The sequence below is a fragment of the Cyanistes caeruleus genome, chromosome 10, assembly GCF_971803275.1.
Source record: "Cyanistes caeruleus chromosome 10, bCyaCae1.hap1.1, whole genome shotgun sequence".
Taxonomy (NCBI): domain Eukaryota; kingdom Metazoa; phylum Chordata; class Aves; order Passeriformes; family Paridae; genus Cyanistes; species Cyanistes caeruleus.
This window is the reverse complement of record NC_141710.1, coordinates 6,846,187-6,867,826: the sequence shown is the minus strand read 5'-3', so window position 1 is coordinate 6,867,826 and position 21,640 is coordinate 6,846,187. Positions and strand designations below refer to the sequence as shown.

General features: G+C 39.9%; 1 protein-coding gene across 5 annotated transcripts in view; it reads right to left on the bottom strand.

Annotated features, from left to right (window-relative positions):
* Positions 1-21,640, bottom strand: part of PXYLP1 (2-phosphoxylose phosphatase 1) — an 89,596-nt gene that overhangs the window by 4,945 nt on the left and 63,011 nt on the right. For 4 of the 5 annotated variants that reach the window (XM_086843873.1, XM_086843870.1, XM_086843869.1 and 1 more), the window contains 2 exons: positions 7,628-7,789; positions 6,609-6,735 (listed from right to left, as the gene is read on the bottom strand). In XM_086843873.1, coding sequence (XP_086699999.1) covers positions 6,609-6,735; positions 7,628-7,789 — 289 coding nt within the window. Of the gene's footprint in view, positions 1-6,608; positions 6,736-7,627; positions 7,790-12,662; positions 12,772-21,640 lie in introns of those variants that run through there. The other variant, XM_086843874.1, reaches the window with a different exon arrangement.

The following is a 21,640-nucleotide window of genomic DNA, read 5'->3' as shown; positions in this document are numbered from 1 at the left end:
AGGGATCTCATACAAAACTCTGGGATTCGTGTTTACTGCTCATATTTACATTTGTTAGAATGATAAACTATTTTTGATATAAAAACCTCAGATCTTAAAAAGAAACCCGAGTTGCAGGATGCACCAGAGGGAGCAGTAACACCACTAAAGCAGGAATGAGAGTCTGCAATCGAAGTTTACTGGGACAAAGACATCCATGCTTACTTAGAAGAGCCAACTGAGAAACTCTCATACATGAGAGGACCTCTTGCAGAGCCTGCATACACAGGAGGGCTCATAAGAAACAGTGTCTGTCAACAGAAAGGTAGCTCATATCATTTTATAAAACTTGAATTTTTCCTTATTTAATTTATTTTCAGGGAAAAAAAAAAAATCCTGGCAGGAAAATGTTATAATTATGCCACTTAGAACTGCCAGTAAGAAAAAAAATCAAAATGAGCCAAAAAGCGTAATAAGATTAAAAATCAAACTAATTATTTCATTAACTTCATATTAAAGGAAAACCAGCCAATTTAGGATATTCTAAATCCACAGCTTCTTCTGTATATTTTAACAGGGCACCTGAAGATTAGCATTTGCAAAGCAGAAAAAGGAACAAAGCCTGGTTTATGTTTCTGAAGCAGTGTATGCTTTCTGTTGTAGAATCATATATTAGAAGCTTATTCCAGCTCCAGATGAAAATTTCCAACAGAACATTTTGTACATCACACTGTTTTCACAGCCCAGCAGTGAAATCTAAAAATGGAATTAAGTTGAGAAAATTAAATTACACCCATTAACAAATGGCTTGTTAAGCTTATTACAGAGGTAGCAGGCTGAACCACCAATTTTTTAAATTTTGAACTTTATAAAACTACACTTGAATAAACTGACAATCAAAATTTTCCATAAACTCTCTTCACTTAATTAACAAGCTCTGCAAATATATGTGAAAGAAAACTAAAAGAACATTATCCATTCTGCTTCTTTTGCTGCTTTACTTACAAAAGCCTGGAAGAATTCTAATGGAATCAAATCTGTGCTAATAAAACTGCCAGCAAAAACTTGTGGGAAGAAAGAAAGAAAAGAAGAAAGAAAAGTATTTATCTGTACTTTGCAAAAGGATTTTTCTGAAAAAATGGCAGGCAAAATAAATTAACTTTCAAAACAAAATCACAAAAGGGATAATTGATTTTATATCCCAGTGTATTAATAATATTAGACATGGAGATGCAAGTTACTTAACTTTGGATTACACTGTATTTAAAATGAACACAAGATAAGCACATGCCTGCAGAAGTGCATTACGAAATATGAATATCTTTCTGAATAGAAATTCAAAGTTTACTTCTTAAACAGATATCCCTGTACAACTGGGCAAACAAACACCTATTTTTCTCAGCAGCAAGATCTGCAGCAGCACTCAGGCTCCCAGCTGACAAAGCATTCCCCCTCCTGCTCCAGGACTTGGCTTTTATTTAGAATATGAATCCTCCTGTTGAATTGGCCAATTTACAGATGCTGCAGGAGATGGAGTATCCAGGCAACACGGCTGAGGCTGCTGGGGCTGCTGGAGCAGGAAGCAAAGGAAATTGCTCAGTTACGCAGTTGAAAAGGCTGAATTATCCTTTAAATTTTATTTCCATAAGAGTAATCAGAAAATAAAAATTAACTAAAGACTTATCCTTCTGTAATTTTCCTGGTCTTACAATGGCAGGCCACCACATTTGCGAAAGGTAGGAATATAAAAAATATTTCAAATTTTGTCAGAAAATGGAACAGCTTTTCATTTAAACCAAATAACAATAGCTACACTTCCCAGTTGTAACATTTAGTTCTCATATTTAAAATCTGTTAATTTGCCTTTTAATGATTTTTATTTGTGTACGGTAGAATACATTTTATCTGTAACAAAACAGAGGATGCTTCTTTTCCCTCAAATAATTAATTCAGCTGATATTTTTGTTATTTGCAACCTAAGCACTGGGATAATAGATCCTAGACTGAATACTCTGGTCTTCATGCACTGGCATTAAAAGGGACCAACATTTAAATCTTTAATCAACATTTAAATATCTTATTTGCAAAGGTGTTAGAACGCTTTAATATCACCTTTTATTGCCACACTGTAACTAGTGTACATGGAAACAAATATTGCACAACTATTTGAACTGTATTATATATTTCTGCCAGGAACAGAGCTGGCCTCCTTCAATAAAATTTCCTTTTTCCCTGAGGAGTTGATACAAAAATGCATGGCAAAAGCTGAGAGGACCAGGCTTCTCACAAGGAGCTGAAGAGCCCTCAGTGCATCATCCAGTGAGTAAATGTGACCCCACCAGGCTTCAGACACACAGAAATCACTTCTCTGTAATCACACAACACAAGGTTCTGCCTGCAAACCATACCAAGAGTGAGTCCCTTTCTCTTTACTTGAAATGCAAAAAAATCATTTTAGAACTTCAAGCAAAAATAACATCTATTTTCTGTGAAGTTCAAGTAGGCAAAAGAAAGTGTGAGATCAAAGGACTGCACTGTGTGCTTTTTAGAAAACAAATGAATGGAAGGAGCCACTAAACCAAACAATAGATCAGTGTAGTCTATAAAAGAGATCCTAAGGCAGTAGTGGTACTGTTGGGGATTATTCATTCATAAAGGTCTCTCAGCTTGTACATTTTTATAACAAACCCCACAGTGCTCCCCTGGCAGGGACTTGGAGGGAGAGGATCTGTGAGGTCCCTTCCAGCCCAAACCATTCTATGGCTCTGTAATTCTGCTTCACTGCTATGTGAATTTTTACAGAGGCCTCAGGAGACCTTTCCTCACCTGATTCTGGTCTGGATCCTACCTTGACCTCACTCCAAGTCTAATCCACACCCCCTCTAGCTCACAGTATGATACTTGTCTCATCTCCCACCCCCCAGCTCATCTTTGTGGCAGCTCCAAAACATGTGCATATTGAACCTAAAATTTCAGTATTTGTTACTAAGCTTCTTATGATTAACATCAACACCTTTCAAAATGTCTTCAAGTATATGCTAATTAACCCAGCTTACTATCAAATTATAGCAGGCTTCTGAAATCATTTTAGCATCTTCCAAAAAGCGTTTCTTCTCTCTCACATACAAACCCGTGAAGAAACACTGTGTATTTTTTACTTTTGACACTATAAATGTAAGCTTTGTAAAGAAAAAAATGTGTGGGATTCATTTATCTCCCCCATAAGCAAACACTACAATGAACAGATTTTCATAACATCATACAAGGAATTTTCTTGAGGAAAAAAGTATGCATTATTTGGTTCCCTTTGGAAATTTGCATCCAGAACAATAAAAATGATAACAATAATATTAATTGAAGTTTTAGATGGAAGAAATCTCCAAAGCATTTAATCCATTTGCTTATATTCATTCCACACTTACATGTCACAATCCATAATTCACAAAACCCAAGCGTGACCTCAAGGCTATTTTGCATATCCATTAGAAGTCCATGGGGCTGTGGCATAATCTGCTTAATTAATGAATTCCATCAGCTGAATGCCAAGTCAAATAAAGAGCAGCCTGCATATGAGCAGCTTGCTTATCTGCTGTTGTAAGTCCAGAAAGCTTAAACAAGCCAGACTTGCCATCAGACATCTCAACTCAACTGCACAGCAGCAAGAAACCCTCAGTTCAAAGGCAGTGATTACAGACCCTGTCACACTCCCCATATAAATACATTTACAATCAAGCAACACATTTACATCACAAAGGAATATAAGCCTGACAGCCAAACACAGCAAATAACTTCCTGATGCTGAAGTAATGAATGTTCCATTCAAAACAATGGTTTAATTCTACCTTTATTCAGTAAGGTCAGCTCCAACACATCCAGGCAGAATGGTGCAGAGCCAACTCCTTTAATCTTTCTGCTGCCCTAAATTAGGAGAGGAGATGCTCTTTTACATAAATTTTGTTCTTGAGGAGACAAGGTCTTTCGGTGGCTGTGAGTGGTAAGGGAGATGTCATTTACACAGTGATGCCTTAATGCCTCACAACCAGTGAGAGCCCCTGGTATCCCCCCTCTCTGGCTCCTCGAGCCCAACTGCTCCACTTGGTCAAAGCCACACTACTTCCTTGCCTTTTAGTTTTTCTGACTCCAGGGCCTTCATGTTGTACTCCTTGCCTGAAACTGAAGTGGAAACAGCTATAAAAGCTTTTTTGACAAACACAAAACTGAGGTCTCATGTGGCACACTAATATTGAGAAACACAGCTATTCATCTACCACTGTCACTTGCAGTTAACATCTTTTCAATAAAGCTTTCTCACACACAATTCCAGCATGACAGATATTAAGAAAGATCAGAAGATCAGAGCCTTCAGGAACTGCAATAGAAATCTGGATCATATTTCTCTACTTAGTATTTCATGCTGAAAATAATCTCACCCCTAATTGGCAGATCATTAAAAATGTTATCATAACTATTAGCAAATGATTCATTTTCCATCTTCTTAGAATTATTTTTTTTCATTAAAGTAACTCCCACTCCACTCTGCAGCAGAGAGAACTGAAGTTTGGTCTCCTCTCTGCAGCCTCAGGATTGCACATCTCATTTCAGTTTTCAGAGGGCACAAACTGCTTCTGGGGTTAGGTACCTCTCAAGGAAATCCAACTTCTCCTGCAGGATGTTGGACCAGACCCCTGGATGATACCTCTTGACAAAACAAACATTTTGGTGGAAACACAGAAAAGCAGCAACCAGTGTCCCGCCTCTTGGGCTGCCTGCACACACCGCTGGATGGTGCCCAGTTTTTCATCCACCAGAACCCCCAAGTCCTCTGCAAGGCCATTCTCAGTGATTTCTCCCAGTCTGTACCCACGTCTGGGATTGCCCTGAGCCAGGTGAACCTCTTGACCCTCTTGAGTTTCTCATGGACCCACTTCTCAAGCTGGACACAAATTTCTTGTCACTGCAAACTTGCTGAGAGTGCACTCTAATTCCAGTGCCCATGTTATTAATGAAGGTACTGAGGAGTGCTGGGCCCAGAGCCCTGAGGGACAACACTCATCACTGGCCTCCATGAACACAGAACTGCTGATCACTTCTACATCCATTCAGCCAATTCCTCATCCACTGAACAGTCCACCCTTCCAGTCCACACCTCTCCAGTCTGGAGGTAAGGATGCCATGAAAGCCTTACAGAACTCCAGGTCAGTCTTCCCTTGAACACCATCTCAGTCACCCCATCATAGAAGGCCACCAGACTGGTCAGGTATATTTGCCCTGAGTAAAGCTGTGCTGGCTATCCTGGATCATCTCTTTGTCTTGCACTTGCCTAAAAATTCCTTCCATGATCCTCCCAGGCACTAAGGTGAAATGTTCTTTCAGCATGGTGTTAACATTTCCAGCACACCAGAGCAAAGCCATTTGTGAATAAAGAAATAATGTTCTTGCTTTTCTTGTGTGGAATTAAAGACAGAGGAGATTCCATGCCATTCTGGAAAAAAGTATTTATGGTCCCTCTGCACTGCTTTGTGTACCTACTGTACCTCTTTTCCTGATTAATGTTTGCAGGAACACAACAAACAGCCCTCAGCCATTGAAATCTCCACACCTGACACTGCTGAGGGCACAGCAGCATGAAGGGGTAGATTTTCCCAGAGGTTTTGCTCACATATTTTTAAGTTCACCAGTAAGTGCCCTGTTGGAAAATCATCATCATCCTACTTTAAAGTACTTACATGTAATCAAACAAGCCATGGCAAAGGTTGGCAAATTACATCATCACTGTTTTTTTCTACTGTTGTACACTATAACTCATCTTTATCAATGAATAGAATCTAAACAAATAAAGAAGGTTCTGCCACAAAGAAGCAATTCATATTTTATCTGCAGCTCAAAGTGATTCAGGTGTGAAAACAGCTCTCAGCAGCCTACAAAGACATGATGTTAGACAAAAGCACGATACTGAAGCAGAAAGGAAAATGATGTGTTAGTGGCAGTAAATAACAAATAACAAACAAATAACTAACTTGTGACAGATCTAAACAAAGAGAGGTAACTACAGGAAAGGGGTAGTTGTCATGTAGCAAAAAGCTTTCTGTTAACTTGTATTTTAATAGTTAAGTCTACAGCTTCCATTTTTCCTGAATTTTCACACAAATCATTAAGGGAAAACTCTGATAGCCTAAATTTCTGAAGAGTAGAAGCAAAAATAATATAAAATACAAATATCAATTTTCTTATGGTAGTGCTGGACTGCCTGAGAGCTTTTTGTATTCAGATGAAGGGAAGCGTGCTGAGCTGAAACGGAAGAGATCATCTCAAACAATGCACTTACATTTTCAAAATGTAGAGTCTTATCTAAGAGGAATGGCAACCTAAATATCCAACTAAATAGCTTTTTCTTTTTAAAGAAATATGAAGAACTTACTCTGGTCTGAAGTGGTAACATGCAATAGTTCTTGTTTCAAAGAACATACTGTGCACCACTGACCCAGGGGTTGTTTTTTTAAACCATGGCAATACACAATGGTCAGAAGTCACAATGTACTTCAGTGGTACACAAATTGTTTCCTGAAGAGGAAAAAAATTACTCTCAAGCAAAAAAAGAGCTTAGTAAAGACAAACTCCAAGAATTTTACCTGCTGGGCACCAACATACAGTCGATGTCAGGTCTCTTTGTCTTGGGAATGGCATACAGAGGATACCTATCACCATGACGAATCAGCACTTGAACTGACACCAGCTTAAAATAATGAGGGGCATGACCTAAAATGAAGAAAGAGAAAACAAAACAAAAAGAAAAAAAAGAAAAGGGAAAAAAAAGAGAAAAAAATGTTACCTGCATCCACTTTCTTTAATTGAAGAAAAGCTGGTATTACCTTGATAGCTTTGGTGTTGCAATGAAAGAAAACACTCCTAGGGAATTACAATTTACCAACCCAAGAAAGACTTCACTTCAGATTGCAAGACAAGTTATACAACACTGAGGTTCCTAGCACATCACCACAGTATATCTGAAGTCCTCCAACCACACAAAATATTACTCAAGCACTGAACTGTGTCAACACAATAAGGTTATTCCACTTTTATAACGCCTCTCTTCTGGTCCCCATCATAATGATGGATTTTGCAGCATGTCTAATCTGGATCTTTTCTATATACTAGTCTGAGATTTATTTGATAACCATTATTTGGATATGCTAATGGAGGACTTCATTCAAACTTGCTGCAGCTGCTGTGGAATAAAGAATGCAAATATGCCTTCAAGCTGACCACATCTAATGGCTTACAACTCCAAAAATAATTATTTCTGTGGGGTTTTTCTTCCAGAATTCCAAGTCAACTGTCTGAAATGCAGCTGATGTGTAACAAGAATTACAATTCGAATATTGAATATCTGTACCTCTCCCAACCCTCTCAGTTTTAGGCCTAGAGCTGCACACAGACCAGTTTCCAAAAATCAACACAACGAAGAGGATCCAAAGGGAAGGAAAGAGCAGCAGCATGTATTGAACAATTTAATGTAATTCAGTGACCAGCTGGCATTTGCTCCACCTTCTCCAAGCAGCAATGAACTGGCAATGCACAGAGCTATCATTTCTAATAACAGCACGAAGAAACAAGCAGCTAACCTGAGGTCTGCCCTCCCAAAGCCTACCTTCCATGCTGCGCTCAGCAATGCTGGGAATATTGCAGTAAACATGAGCTTCATAAACGGGGTCTATGACAGGAGGCTCCGTCAGCAAATCAGGCATTATTCTCTTCCGACTCTTAGGATTCAACCCATCTTCCCTGACAGGGTTTACTGGGATTAAATGCACTGAAAGATACAAAACATACACCATATACCTTCAGGAGAGTTCAGGGATATATAGGATTATGACTTTTTTATCATTATTTTTAAGTAATTATGCACAAAGACTATGGTTTCATGAAAGGATGTCTCCCAATAGTATGCAGCAACCTCATTGTGATTACTTTTCCTGATTTACATAACCCAGAAGAGCTCTTTGGCTAAGTCAGTGCTTGGCTAAGACTTCAGGAACAGATCTGGATGTAGAACAACTCTGAGTTTTGCACTCTTACTGAATCTGCTTTTCCTATCAGTCTCTCAGCATGAATCACAGAAAAAGTGCCACAATAGGTCTGGCTGTCTCTCATCATTTTAACTTAAAAACTGACATTGAAGGACATCAGCAAAAGACACAGCACAGCTTTGATGAGGGTAGTACAAACCACTGGGAAAACAAAGTAGTCAAGATTGAATGACTGGATAATTCATCATTTTCCTCACTAATCTCTGCCCTTACATTGCCACCTTGTCAACCCTAAAGTCTGGCTTATCTAAAAAAAAAAAAAAGCACAGAAAAATGTATTTTTTGGCATGAAACTGAGACTACTGAAAAAATGTGAAACAAAGAAATGCAGTAAACACACAGAGAGGAGAAAGTAACTGAAATACCACATGCTGAAGACCACTACATTTTCTGACATGTAGATGAAAGTTGAAGCATATCTAAATGTAGGGCCAGAGTTGCAATGACCCTGCCTTGATGTGAGAGCATCAGTGAATTTATGAGTTTTACCAGACTAGTAATAACAAATGCCTCTATTCTATTTTCTGGAATTTTAATCAGAAGTTTTAGAGGTGAAAAAGAGGAGGAAAAGTGTTCATATTTTTACCCCATTAGTCTTCTATTTTTAGAGGAGAAAAAAAAAGAAAGAAAAAAGAAAGAAATGATGAGACAACAAATTTCAAAGCAAAACTTTACTAATTCTTCTCTGTCAGTTCCTCAGTTCCATCTTGACTCCCAGTTCCAATTTCAGAGGTGAATCTGTTCCACAATAAGTAGTGGTACAGACCAGGAAAACCAATGAAGACAGCAAACACAGATTTTAAGAACACATAGCCAATAATAAACACAAGGTCTTTATTCTAACACTACAATACATTACGCTTCAAATATTTTTATGTGGTTACTCTTTGTCTGCCAAAACCACAACCCAAGCATTTTCCACAGCCTTGCTAGTGCTGTTGACAAGTTGAAATACCTGCCAAGAGCAGTGACTTGAAACTTTTCATTAAGCTGTTTCAGATTTTGCTTTCAGCTGTGTTTGGTGAGAATATTAAACAGTAATTTTGACTTTGGACACTTTAATTGTGCAGCTCAGCTGACATTTCAGCCTTTATCTACCAGATTGACTTTTTAGCTCCTTGCTTACACTCACAGTGTAGTGAGACACTGCAAATGCCTGCCCAAGAAACTGGCAAAAACACAGAGCAAAAACACACACTATCTGTCAGAGGCTGGGAACTCTGGGCTTTGCAGTACATTTGTACCTAGGGTATAAATCCCAAATCCAAGAATGTCACACAACAGTGACTGGACTCTGCAAATAACAGCACTACAGACAGCAGCTCTCCAGAGTTCAAACAGCAAATTACAGCTACATTCTAATGGCCAAGTTTCCAAGCCAGAAAAGGTTACAGCAACAACTCCCAGCTTTCTGCAACAATTCTCTCTAGAGCAACCCACAAACAACACTGCTTCTGCTCCCCTAATGTCACAGACACAGAGCTGGCTGAAGTGCTCAAGAGGTCATGCAGCTCAAGTCAGCTTAGACACAGGAATGTTTCAGCAGACAGGGGAAACCATACCCCAACAGCAAAAACCCCAGGTCAACGCTGATCCTAAATTAAGTTGGGAGATTTAAAAGCAAAATAAAGATCCTATTTTTTATTTTTTTTTTAATCTAAGGCAGTTTTAACCACAAAAACCCTGAACAGATCCCATTTTTGTACTGAGACTATTAAGGGCAGAAGCTAACAGATGCATACTTTGGCTTTTTAAAATCAAGTGCCTATGATTCCTGAGGCCAAACACCTTGTTTGCAGAAAGCAAGTCTCATTTCTAATCAGACTAGTTTAATAAATACCATAACACTGCCAGACAAATTTAAGAATAAGGAAAAGCACTAAGTCTTACAGAGAAGCATCTACTCTCCTTAAAATATTTAAAATAAAACTGAAGATTAATAATAACATTGAATATTAAGAACAAAACTGAACACTAAGAATAAAATTGAATAATAAAAATAACACCTGCCAGAATACATGTTTGCAGTTTAAAAAGCAACTGAAAGAACACTTTAAAAGGAGACTCTTAAGTCAGTACAGCAGGTATGGGTACAATTTAAGAATATTTTTGACTGGAAACAGACTCAGAGATTAGAAATATCAATAGTTCATGTCATAGCTGGTAAAACCTGTCCTTCTACAGTGAATATGCTTGGCCTATACAAGGGAGAAGAAAAGACACGAGAAGCAGTATTTGCTTTTGACACACTGGAAATAACGCATATTGGGGGAAAACAGTGGCAATCAAACTATACGCAAACACATGGGTCGTCTGTTTAATGTAGCTAAATAGAAAAAGGAATTACATGAAGTGGGCTCCAGTCTCTGCAGTCTCCTAAAAATCTCCACCAGGTGCACAGACAGGAAAATAACAAGTATTTCAGAGCTGGGGGAATGGGGATACAGGAGGGATGAGGGGAACAACAGCGAAGACTGGCAACACAAGACCAAGGAGAGATGAATCTCAGCTGGAGCTGCCTTCCCATTGCTCAGCACAGTCACCCTGAGGATCCCACCCAGCCACACTGGTCCTCCTCACCCTCTGGTAAAGCTCCTCAGAAGCTGGAACATTCCTGCAGTTTCAGAGTTTTAGGATGAGGATCTCAAGAAACACATCCTCTCTGCTGAAATAACAGAGGTATTTTCCATGCTCTGAGGTGTTTCTCAACTATTTCCTCATCTCCTACCATTTCCTGGACACTGTTAGTGCCTCGTGCATTTATGATGCTCTCTCCTTCCTCCCTCCCTTCTCATTTCAAGTACTTGGCCTTCATGCTCCCTTGCTGTCTTCATTTATCTCCCTTCCTTGCTGTCCAGCCCTGCTTCACACACCTCACCCCCTCCAGCTCCCTTTGCACACAAGGCTCAATTTGGTCCTTCATTTTTGTACTCCCTGTACCACACAGCAGTTCTCTAAAGCTCCTTGAAGAAGAGCTGACTGTGTCTCTGTATCCAAGTATTTCCCTACTGAAAGTCCTCCTCCGCAGTGTCAATCCCACCTCTGTCTCCCACACGGGTTTTCTGGCCTGTTTGTAACAAACTACAAACAAAAACCTACAGTATTGAACTGATACAGCTCAGAGAGGAAAGGGAAAAAATAAATAAAAAATAACTTTTAAAAAGCCCCTCACATGAAGCTGAAATTTGTCTTTTTTTCATACTCAGTTCTGCTCTTCCAGATGTAAATCATTACAAGGTCAGAATACTGCTACACAGTTTTCACATTGTTTTTTACAGCTTAGCACTATTTTATGTGAATTTCTCTATTAGTTCACAGTAACATGCACTTTCCCAAAACAGAAGGCTGCCAGTGTGCACACAGTCATACTTAAATCTATGATTAAGAGAGGTTTTGAGAAGGATTTTTCCACTGCTGTGCCTTTCAAAGCTCATGTTTCACTGCAACAGGAACACAACAATGTAAACCAGAAATGTAACAGATTATTTTGATGTGCATTTACCGCAGCCAAAGCAGTTAATAAAATAGATCTGAAACATATTTCATCATCTAACTGGAAGCTTTGCCAAGACTGAAACTATAAAGAATATGGACATATTATTACAGAGGTAGCTTGACAACAGAAAGGGAAAGAGAACACATTTTATTTCCCAATATTCATAAACTTATTTTTATAACTAAAGAAGCTACATAAAAACGACTTTGAAACAATATTTTTGAATAAGTTATAGTAAGGAAAAAAAGTAGAAAGTTAAGAAACAATAAAAGGAAGGAGATCAATGCAACAGAGTCCCAACAGGCTAAAATTATTTGAAACGTGAAATAAATTCTACTGCTGTAGAATCACTCATTCAAGAATTCTTGCAGCTCCAAACTCAGATTATTTTTTTAAGTCAACACAATTTAAAAGGAATAAAATCCAAATTCTGATACTAAGTCTAAACAAAAAACCTCCAGGAACCTTTACTTTAAATCACACCACAGAACCTGAAGACCATATTCTAATAAAATGAAGTCAACAGCTTGTCTAATAAATGTGTTTAAGAACAAACCCAGTGGCGTCTCAAACATTACGAGTATGGTTTTATTTCCAGTGTACCTTAATTAGGACCTATTTAAAGAGCAAAAAGTTAAAATGTCTGACTTCCATACTCCCCTCCACCAAGTTCCTGAATGCTACAAAATATATAAACCCCCCAAAATATTAGACAAGTAGTTTCCAAGTAAGAGAGACAATTGTTCAGAAGTGCTTTCAGTTAAATGATTGCAACAATTCCTACACAGCAACTAATCCCCTCTGGAAAAATGTCAAGTTTACCAAATCAGATATTGTGCTCAGAAGCCTAAGCAGGAAGCCAGAAGTGCATGAGGGCTACAAAACTGACGTGAATTTGACAGAATTCAGTACAGCAGAAAACCAAATACACAACAAAGTGCAATTCATGTAAAAAGAACACCAAATTAAACACTAGATCACTTCATTAGCAATTTCTCTCCCTCCTGCACTCCTACTTTCAGCTTGAGATACAAAAAGTAGCAACACTGTTTACCAAGAAGAAATACATTTATCCATGAAAAAGAATCAACAACATTTACCTAAAATCAGAAAGATAAGCAATAAAATTGATTTCCATTGCTGTTTTCCCTTGTAGCTCCAAACAGCCTGAGAAGCAGCAGCACAAGTAGCCATGGTAGTCTCAATTTTCTGCCTTAACAGAGACCTGAAGTTTATCTTTTATAACACAGAAGGTTATTCAGCCTCATGCAAACATACTATTTAAAATAGTCAAATAGAAATGCAGCCACACAGCAGAAATGAAAAACAGCAACCCCACTGTAAGTAACCTTATGCTGATGGGTAAAGAAAAGCAAACGCGCATGTCAGAGAGCACAAAAAGTTATTTATCCACTTCCACCTTTCCCCCCACCACTTTCTGCTCCTACCAGGGCAGTAACAAGGCTGCCTAGCACAGAGCAGAACACTCAGGCTTCTCAAAGTCTGCTGATGAATGCGGACTTCACAGATTCATAGAATCATTAAAGTTGGAAAAGGCTTCTAAGATCATTGAATCCAATTGTTAACCCAGCACCACCATCTTCTCCACTAAAACCTGGGCCCAAATGCCACAGCCACACATTTTTCCTCATATCCCATCTACAGCTCCCCTGGCACAACTTTAGACAATTTCCTCTTGCCCTATTCCTTGATACCTGGGAGAAGAGACTGATTGCCACCTGGTTACCACCTCCTTTCAGGAGGTTGGAGAGAGAGGTAAGGTCCCTCTGAGCCTCCTTTTGTCCAGGTTAAACACCCCAGCTCCCAGCTCTTCTAGTTGCTCTCTCCCTGAAAAAAATGGACGCTAGAACATGAGTACTGTACAGAAGAACAACCCCAAAGAGGCAGGAATTCTTGAGAACAACTGGGGTGGGGGGAAAAAGCTGAAGAAACAATCAGGAAAAAAAGTCTGAAAAACAATCTGGAAAAAACAGGTAATGCACACATGGGCTGAAGCATTGTGCAACACTGAAGGTCCGCTGCCAGTGGAGAAATGAAGCAACCTGAGCACAGCACTGCCAGAGCTCTGACATCCTGTCCCCCTGGGTATGACCCCTGCAAGTCCCAAGTCTGACCCCTGCAAACCCCCACCCTCATATCCCCAGCTGCACACCCCCAGGATCAGTTTTAGAGCTCTGCATGGATTGCAAATGCACATTTGGGTATTAATGAAGTTCAAATGTGCCTGACACACAACCCACCTTTCTCATTTTCTTCTTCTGTATGGCTAAATAAAGGCTTTGGCTGGCTCAAAGGTAAGATCTGTATTAACAGCAAGGGCCTTCATCCATAATGCATAAGGCCACAATCACTAATGTGCTGTATTTGAATGCTCAGTAATCACACAAACAAAAAAGGCTTATTAACCTCACCATGGTCAAACTACCAAGTACTATTAAAAAGAAAATTACCATCAAAGTCTTTTGAAAGGCTTTCTAAGCCTGTGAACTTAAGTTTCTAACTTTAGATTTGGTATTTATATAAAACATGAATGGAGCTACTAAATTTTTACAGCCTTAAATTTTCACTGGCTTTTACTTTAATTAAGCTACACATTCTAATAAACACCAGTAATTTTTACTTTAAATAAAACCCCTTACCCTACAGAACCTGAAGAGGAATTTTGGTTTTTTATGTAAGATCTGTCCACACTGAACCTATGAAGAAGCAACAATCCTGTGCCTTTTCAGTCTGAACCATTTAACTAATTTTTTCATCACAACTCTGCTTTTCCCCAAGCATTTGCCCTTCCATTCCTCTGCTCTTGCTGAGGAGTGTGTCCTGCCTGTTGAGGAGCAAGGGGAGAAGGGGTCCCTCAAGCACAGATGTGTTCATGGGCAGCCACAGCCCCCTCTCGACTATAGAACAGGCTCTGAGCTTCAAGGTTTTCTTCCCACAGTGCTGCTAAATTCTCTGAGCACAACTACAAAGGAGAAAACAAGAAGAGTGATGGGGGAAAGTGGGTAACAGAGAGAACAGTGGGGGATGGAGGAGGGCACACTCTTTAATTTAACCTGGAATAGCAACAACAAAATACTCTGCCTTAACAAACCCCTGAGAAGATAAAGAAGGCTCCTTGGAGTGTAATTTCTCCACAATACTTCAACCTAGCAATGTGTGCATTCCAAGGTGACAACGGTACAGCCTTCAGATTGCAGCAGTGCAGGGCAGCACAGGTAAGCACCTCCCTCCTTACACACTCAAAATGTCACCTACCCAATCTGAAAATGGATGATTCACACACAGCCTCAGTATGAAAGAGGGTAGGAACTTCCAAGCTCATGGGATTGACTAAGCAGCCAAATGGGAGCAAACTACAGATCCCCTCTGAGGTTCCAACAGTTTGCAAACACTCGGCACCACTGGTGAGTTATGGGCTGACACATGCCCAGACACATACACCTATTTAACCCACTCAATTTTGCGACTGCTGCTGCTGTTTTTCCTTCTGTAAAAGAATTCATAGTAATTTAGAGACTTTTCAAGCAGTCTTACAGCACAATCCTATTGCCAGCAGCCTACGTGTCAAGTTCGAGGACAAACTTTAAAAAAATATTCACAAAGAGTATTTAGGTGTAGCAAGCAAGTAGCAGATATCATTGTATAAATATTCTTCTGATGGTAGTGCTTCTAATCAAAAGTGCTGAAAAATGCTTGTTACAGCAGCCTTGAATACCTGCATTTCATACTTGCAGAGCCATGGCTCTGCCGTGGCCCTCAGCACAGCATATTTTGACACCAGAAATTAAAGCCCACTAGAATAGTTCTATCGATCTTATCAAATAAACATGGACATCTGCCTTCCTACAGAAAAAAAAAAAAAAACAAAAAACAATTACTTTGGAAGACCATGAGGAATTCTGCAGCAGACTTGTGAAACAGAACATCATATTTCAAATTCTTACAGAGAAACTTAAACCTGTCAAGAGAAATTTATTAAATTTACATTGCTGGGGAGCTGGGTGGAGGAGGAAGGTGTGTCCATTTCAGTGCACTCATCTTTGTTGGGTAAATTTCTGCATTACTTGGGTCAATATCACAAAAACACTGCTTTTAAAATTCTGTTAAGTGCTATGTTTGTATTTCCTCATGTAGTTCCTCAAACTATATCTTCAGTTTCATAGTGACAATACAGAAGTAACAGTCCCATTTCCTCCCCCAATTACTTCTTGTGATTTAATCAAAAAAAGAGGTTGATTTCCCTTTTCTTTTAGCCTTGCAGACTCAGTCACCACAGAGCCTGAAGCATCAGGTCCCTTCCTGCCCTCCTCTACCGGGAGAACTTAGCCACAGTTAGTCTCCATCCAAAACACGCTGGAGATGGGAGCAGGGCAACTTTTTCCAACTTTTTCCAGTTGGAAGAGCAACCACTCTTCCAAATGGAAAAATACCCAGGGGAAATTTGAAATAAAAATGCTGTTTCTCTGTTTAAAGTGTAGGAAATGTAAGTTTTCTAAAGCATCCTGTATATCATAAGTTCACTGACATTCAACAGAATGACAAGGTTGAAAGAAACCTACAAGATCGAGGCCAACCAAAAACTAGACCACAGCACTGAGTGCCACATCCAGTTTTTTTTAAACACTTCCAGGGATGGTGACTCCACCACCTCCCCAGGCAGACCATTCCAATATTTTATCACCCTTTCTCTAAAAAACCTTTTCATAATATCCAACCTGTATTTCCCTTGGCACAGCTTGAGACTCAGGGAAACTAGGAGGCTGCAGAGGTACCTCAGCTAACCCAGTGGAAGTCAGATCTGATTGAAGGAGAATAAAAGTGAGCTCTAGAGTTATTCCCTTTTTTAATGTGCATGTTTTGAAAAAAAATCACAGATATTAGGACATAAGGAAAAAAAAAACTTAGATTTAACACTGCTCTCCTGCCATGCACAAGCAAAATGGAAGTCTATACATACAGCCCAGTATGAGTTTTCTCACCACAATTCCTGCTTTTTCCCCAGAAAAATCATAATACAATTGCAGCTACAACTTGTAAGTGCATCTTAGTTTTTCTAATCAATCCTGGCATCATTTTCTTACATGAAATGTAAGAACAAAAGATTACTCTTCAGTCTAATGCCAGCTGAGTTTTCAGCCTTCTTAGTGTTCAGATCCCTAAAGTTTTCCACTGGAGATGCAAACGTTCCTATGGACAACTGAGAACTACTATAAATAGGCTGCTCTCCTCAGCTGTTTTTCACAGATTTGGACAGAAATAGCCAACCCTCCTACCCCTTTCCACAAGTGGGGCAAAGCCTACTTGTCTGCCTATTTTCTGGCTCACAAGCTGTGAGCTTTCTTTACAGGTTTTCCTCATTTTGGGGCAACTGCCATAAGTAGCCCTTGCCCAGGGCTTTATTCCACATCAGAGTCAGGGCAAAAGACCAGATTTCAGTACTTGTGTGTTCATGTTCAAAGCTAAAGCTGAACAACTACATACAACCACCATGCCTGGTAGCTTACCAGCTTTAAACACCGATATTGCAGAGAACAGGTTTCTTATTTCCAGCTGCATTAGCCACATGCCTAGCAGATTTTTTTACAAAGTCACAATTGGACTTACATGAGGGAAATAAGTATGTTAAGAAAATCCTTTTTGCACCAAACACAACATGGCAGGCCTTGTGCTCTTGTGTTTGAGACCTAATTTAAGCAGATACATTAAATTATACAATGTGTGCTTGCATTTATTAAGTCCAGATGTGGCTTTGAAAAGAGCTTTATCGTTTTAGGGGTTTCCCCTCCACTCCCATTGTTTTTCACTGGACAATTCAGAAGGGCATATGGCACTGCTTAAACAGCTTCAAGGATTTTCAGCCTGACAGCAATAACACAGCAATGCTGCCTGCAAATCTCAGCCTTTTCAAGCTCTAGAGATGACAATCATTTTCCATTTCTCCTCCCAAAGTGAAAAATTACTTGCTGTATTTTATCACATTTCCCTACTACACTGAAACTCTACAATGTTCACCAGAGAATAGATTTCTATTTCATCAATTTAATATACTACTTTCTTTAAAATAAATACACATGCATACTAAAGCTTTTCATTCCCAGCATGTCACTAATTACCCCATTGCTTGGCTCTGCACTCGGTCTGGAGGGAGTGGGGGAGGTCCCTACAAGACATCCAGACAAGCAGAAGGATTTGCTGCTCTATAAACATATTGCTCAAGTCACATCTTGCTCGTTCTCCAGGTTGTTTAGTGACAAGATGCCAAAGGAGCCCCAGCAGTGCTTACACTGACACAGTTATGTTGGTCCTGGCCCACCACAGGCTGGCTGGGATTCCCAGATGAGAAGGGCAACAAACACCATAAACCACCACGCTCTGGTGAAGTCCCTCCTGTTGCTGAGAGCTGCCATGTCTCATCATGCTCTGAGAAGACTTCAACTGTATCAAATCAGTGTCCTGAGGGCCACCAAACAAGGCTTAAATACACAAAGACTAAACAGGGGGGATTCATGACCTTGATGATTCTTATAAATACCGTAGATCCAGCCACTGCTACTTGTCCAGTAAGATTCATGAGCACTGCAGTAAGATTTTAAAGCACTGTCCTGCTTCTGTCTATAGAACTCAGCAACAGCTAAATGAACTAACCCAACTGAATTGTCCTGAAACAGATTTTCAAAACAGCTTTTATCAGCTGCATTCAGAAACAGTTGGCAACTCTTCCCATTTCCATAATATTCTCAAAATAAAGATCAACTGCTCTACAGCGATGTACACAGTACTGAATGCCTCTGCCATCCTCTTCCAGGGGGTGGGGACCTTTGCTTTCAGTTTGGGGTTTGTTTGTTTTTCCCTTTTGTCCTGTATGATTCCCACAAATACTGGAGTGGGAAGCTGTGCAGCAGCGATTGCAACATGACTGAAAAAAGACGCTTGGCAGATTTCACTTGTGAACTGAACACCAACACAGCAGCCAAGAAGATTCAGCATTGCAGAAGAACACACAGCAAAAAGTATTTTCTCAGTAACATGGGCTACAAATCTTTAGGCTTCAGTGATCCTGGGCATGATACAAAAATATGCCCCATAAAGCAGAGTTTGAGACAGCTCAAGAGTTGTTCCTGTCCTGTTACCCAGCAATCTGACATGCTGACATCAGCTCTATACAGCCGAAGCCCTATGAGAGCCCCCTGCACACAGGGGAAGCATGCACTACTCTTTTCTATCCTAGGTGCCTCTTTTCCTTAGGGTTTTCCCCAAACTCATCCCAAAATACTCAGAATGTCTTTTGACATTCAATACAACTGTCATTAGGACAGCACCCAGCTGTTGAATTAGAAATCCCCAAATACACAGAGAGAACAAAGAAATAAAGGGACTTAAAATCACACCTTAGCTCTGCCCACCACAACTTCACAAGTATTGCTCTCTGGTGCCAAAACACCAGGGCAGCAGCTTCTGGGCTGCAACAAACTACATCTGCTCACTGGTAAAGGCATCTTCTGATCTGCTTCTTCATCTCCTGGCCAGATTCCTGCCTTCCCTGCAGCAGCTCTGCTGGCACACCTGGCTGGAGGCAGAGATCAGAGCGCTGCCAGCCCAAAGGCAGCAACATCCACCTATCTGCAGCTCAGCCACAGCCTCTGCCAGGCACAGGGCACAAACTGCTTCATATGGTAATGTCATCAGTCAGACACAATCCACAGACATCTGGCACTTCTCTGTAGAGATGTCCTTCCAAGATAAAAAGCCTTACAAATTCAAATCAATATTTTCACTACTGCATTCAATTAGCACTTTTCAGTTTCACATCTAATCCCAACTGCTTTCTGTCCACAAACTGACCTGCTCAGGGAAGTGATCTCAACACCATATGCCACTGCTTACCCAAGCCAAACCAGCTCACTTGTTTGTCCTTGTCAACACCAGGGCAAGGCACAGAAAGCTGCCACAGATTTGCCAGCAGTAAACCTCAAAACAACATATTTAATACAGTAGAACCTGACAGATTTTTGTGCTGGGGAAGCCTTCCATGACAGTCATTAATCTCAGGAATTCAGAACAGTGCTCTCTGGATCAGAGAATTATTGGTGTCTTTGGGACTCTTGCCATAAAACAGCTTAGGGGAAGGCAGTGAATCTTATTTTTTGTCTTCATTCAGCATTACTGTGTGCACAGTTGGTAAACCCAAAATTACACCACATATGTTTCCAGCTCTTTTAATCCAACCATCTCACAAAAGTAATGAAGGCAGATCACTTCCATGTTACAAGACTTCATATTTCACTGCAGCAAGTCCACAAAAGGCCCAGTCTTTTAAATACAAACTACATAGACCCTGCCTCATTTAAAATAAACCACAATGCCATTTAGTATGTACAAGCACTACTTTTCTCTCAGAGAGAGACCTTTGAAATGCTAAAAGGGAACTAATTTTGGGAACAGAGATTAATCTTATTAGAAAAACAAAAGGCAATAAAAAACTGCCTGCAGGCATTAAAATCTTCAAAATCAGTACAGTTTGAGACACTTTATTAATCACAGAAACTCCACATGCCCAAAAACACACAATACATTTTTCAAAAACCTTCACAGTCAAGTGACAAGACACTTTGGATTAAGTCAGTCACTGTATCATTGCAGCAATGAGATCCCAGCAAAAGCACAGACAAAAGAACAAAAGTGCCTGAAAGACAGCTCGCAAGAGTAAAATTAAAAGGACTAAGAAGAAACATGAACAACTGTACAAAGCATATCAAGCATCTCTCTTTCAGATACACAAGTGGAACTGGCACATTCAGAAACCCCAACGGTTTTCAACTCAATTTCCAGCAGCATGGTGGGGATTAAGGCAAGCACAAAGTACAGCTCAGAGAAACAAACTTATCATCAAATATGAAGTTTAAGTTATGCTTTTCAGAAGACTGCACAAGGCCTAGAAATAAGGAAAGCACAACTGCATTATACCCAGTGACATGAAAGAGGTTTTCCTGATACTGTCCTGTTGAAACTGCTCACTGAACAAGGAAAGGAGGGAAATTTGGGTCAGAACATTCTCTGATGAAGATGCAGAACCCAAATCTCAGACAAAGGACAGTAAAATTACTGAAGTATGATAAACTCATTTGCAATTTATATATAACGTTGTTCTAAAAGCTTTTGTAAAAGTAAAGTAAGAGAGATAAAGTGTGAATGATTGTGAATTCTCAAAAAACTGTTCAAAAATCAGAGTGGTCAGCAAAAGATTAACAAAAGGCTCCTACTAAAACAAAGCAGAGTGGCAAGGCAGTGCTTGCCTTCTCATCTTAAGACAGCCAGGTTTTGTTTTGATGTCATCATCTCTGCAACATGGGAAAAACAGAAGTACAAGGGAAGGCAGCCCTGTAGCAAGGGGGATGAGCAGCTGAGGAATTGCCTGCGGAAAGAGCAAACCTTCAGGGATTGGAATCACTGCCCAGTTCTCAGCCAGCCCCAACAGGAGCACTGAGCAGGGAGGGCAGAGCCAGACACAGGTGAGCTCTGCCTTTGCTGGCTCACCCACAGTGAGCAAAGCCCAGAGCTCATCTCCCAGAGAGCCCTGGCAGTCAGGGCTGGGGCACTGCACTGCAATCTGCTATCCTGAAAACCCCAGAGAAGAGCTAGAATGCAAACCCCACACAGAGGGGCCATGCTCTTGTGAGAACTGAGGCTTTACATTGTGCAGATTTCACCTGTGAGCTAACCCTGACTCACCATTTATACAGAATGTAACAGCTGCATGCTAGAAACAATATTCTCTTTTTGCTATTTCTACAAAACAAATTGAGTGACTATCCAAATTTAAAAACATTTCAGTTGTTAAAACACAGCTTAGCCAGGTACACAAATAACATATGGAAAAATCCTAGGAATAATTTTATTGGCTTTAAAAGACAGACATGCCATTCTAAAACATGCCTGCAGTGACCTGTAAGGCAGCCTGACCTGGCTTTCAAGAGCTGTGAAAAAGGGAGGGCAGAGAACTGGTTTAACAACAAAATAGAATTTGCTAACATATAAATAAATAAATCACCTGACCCAC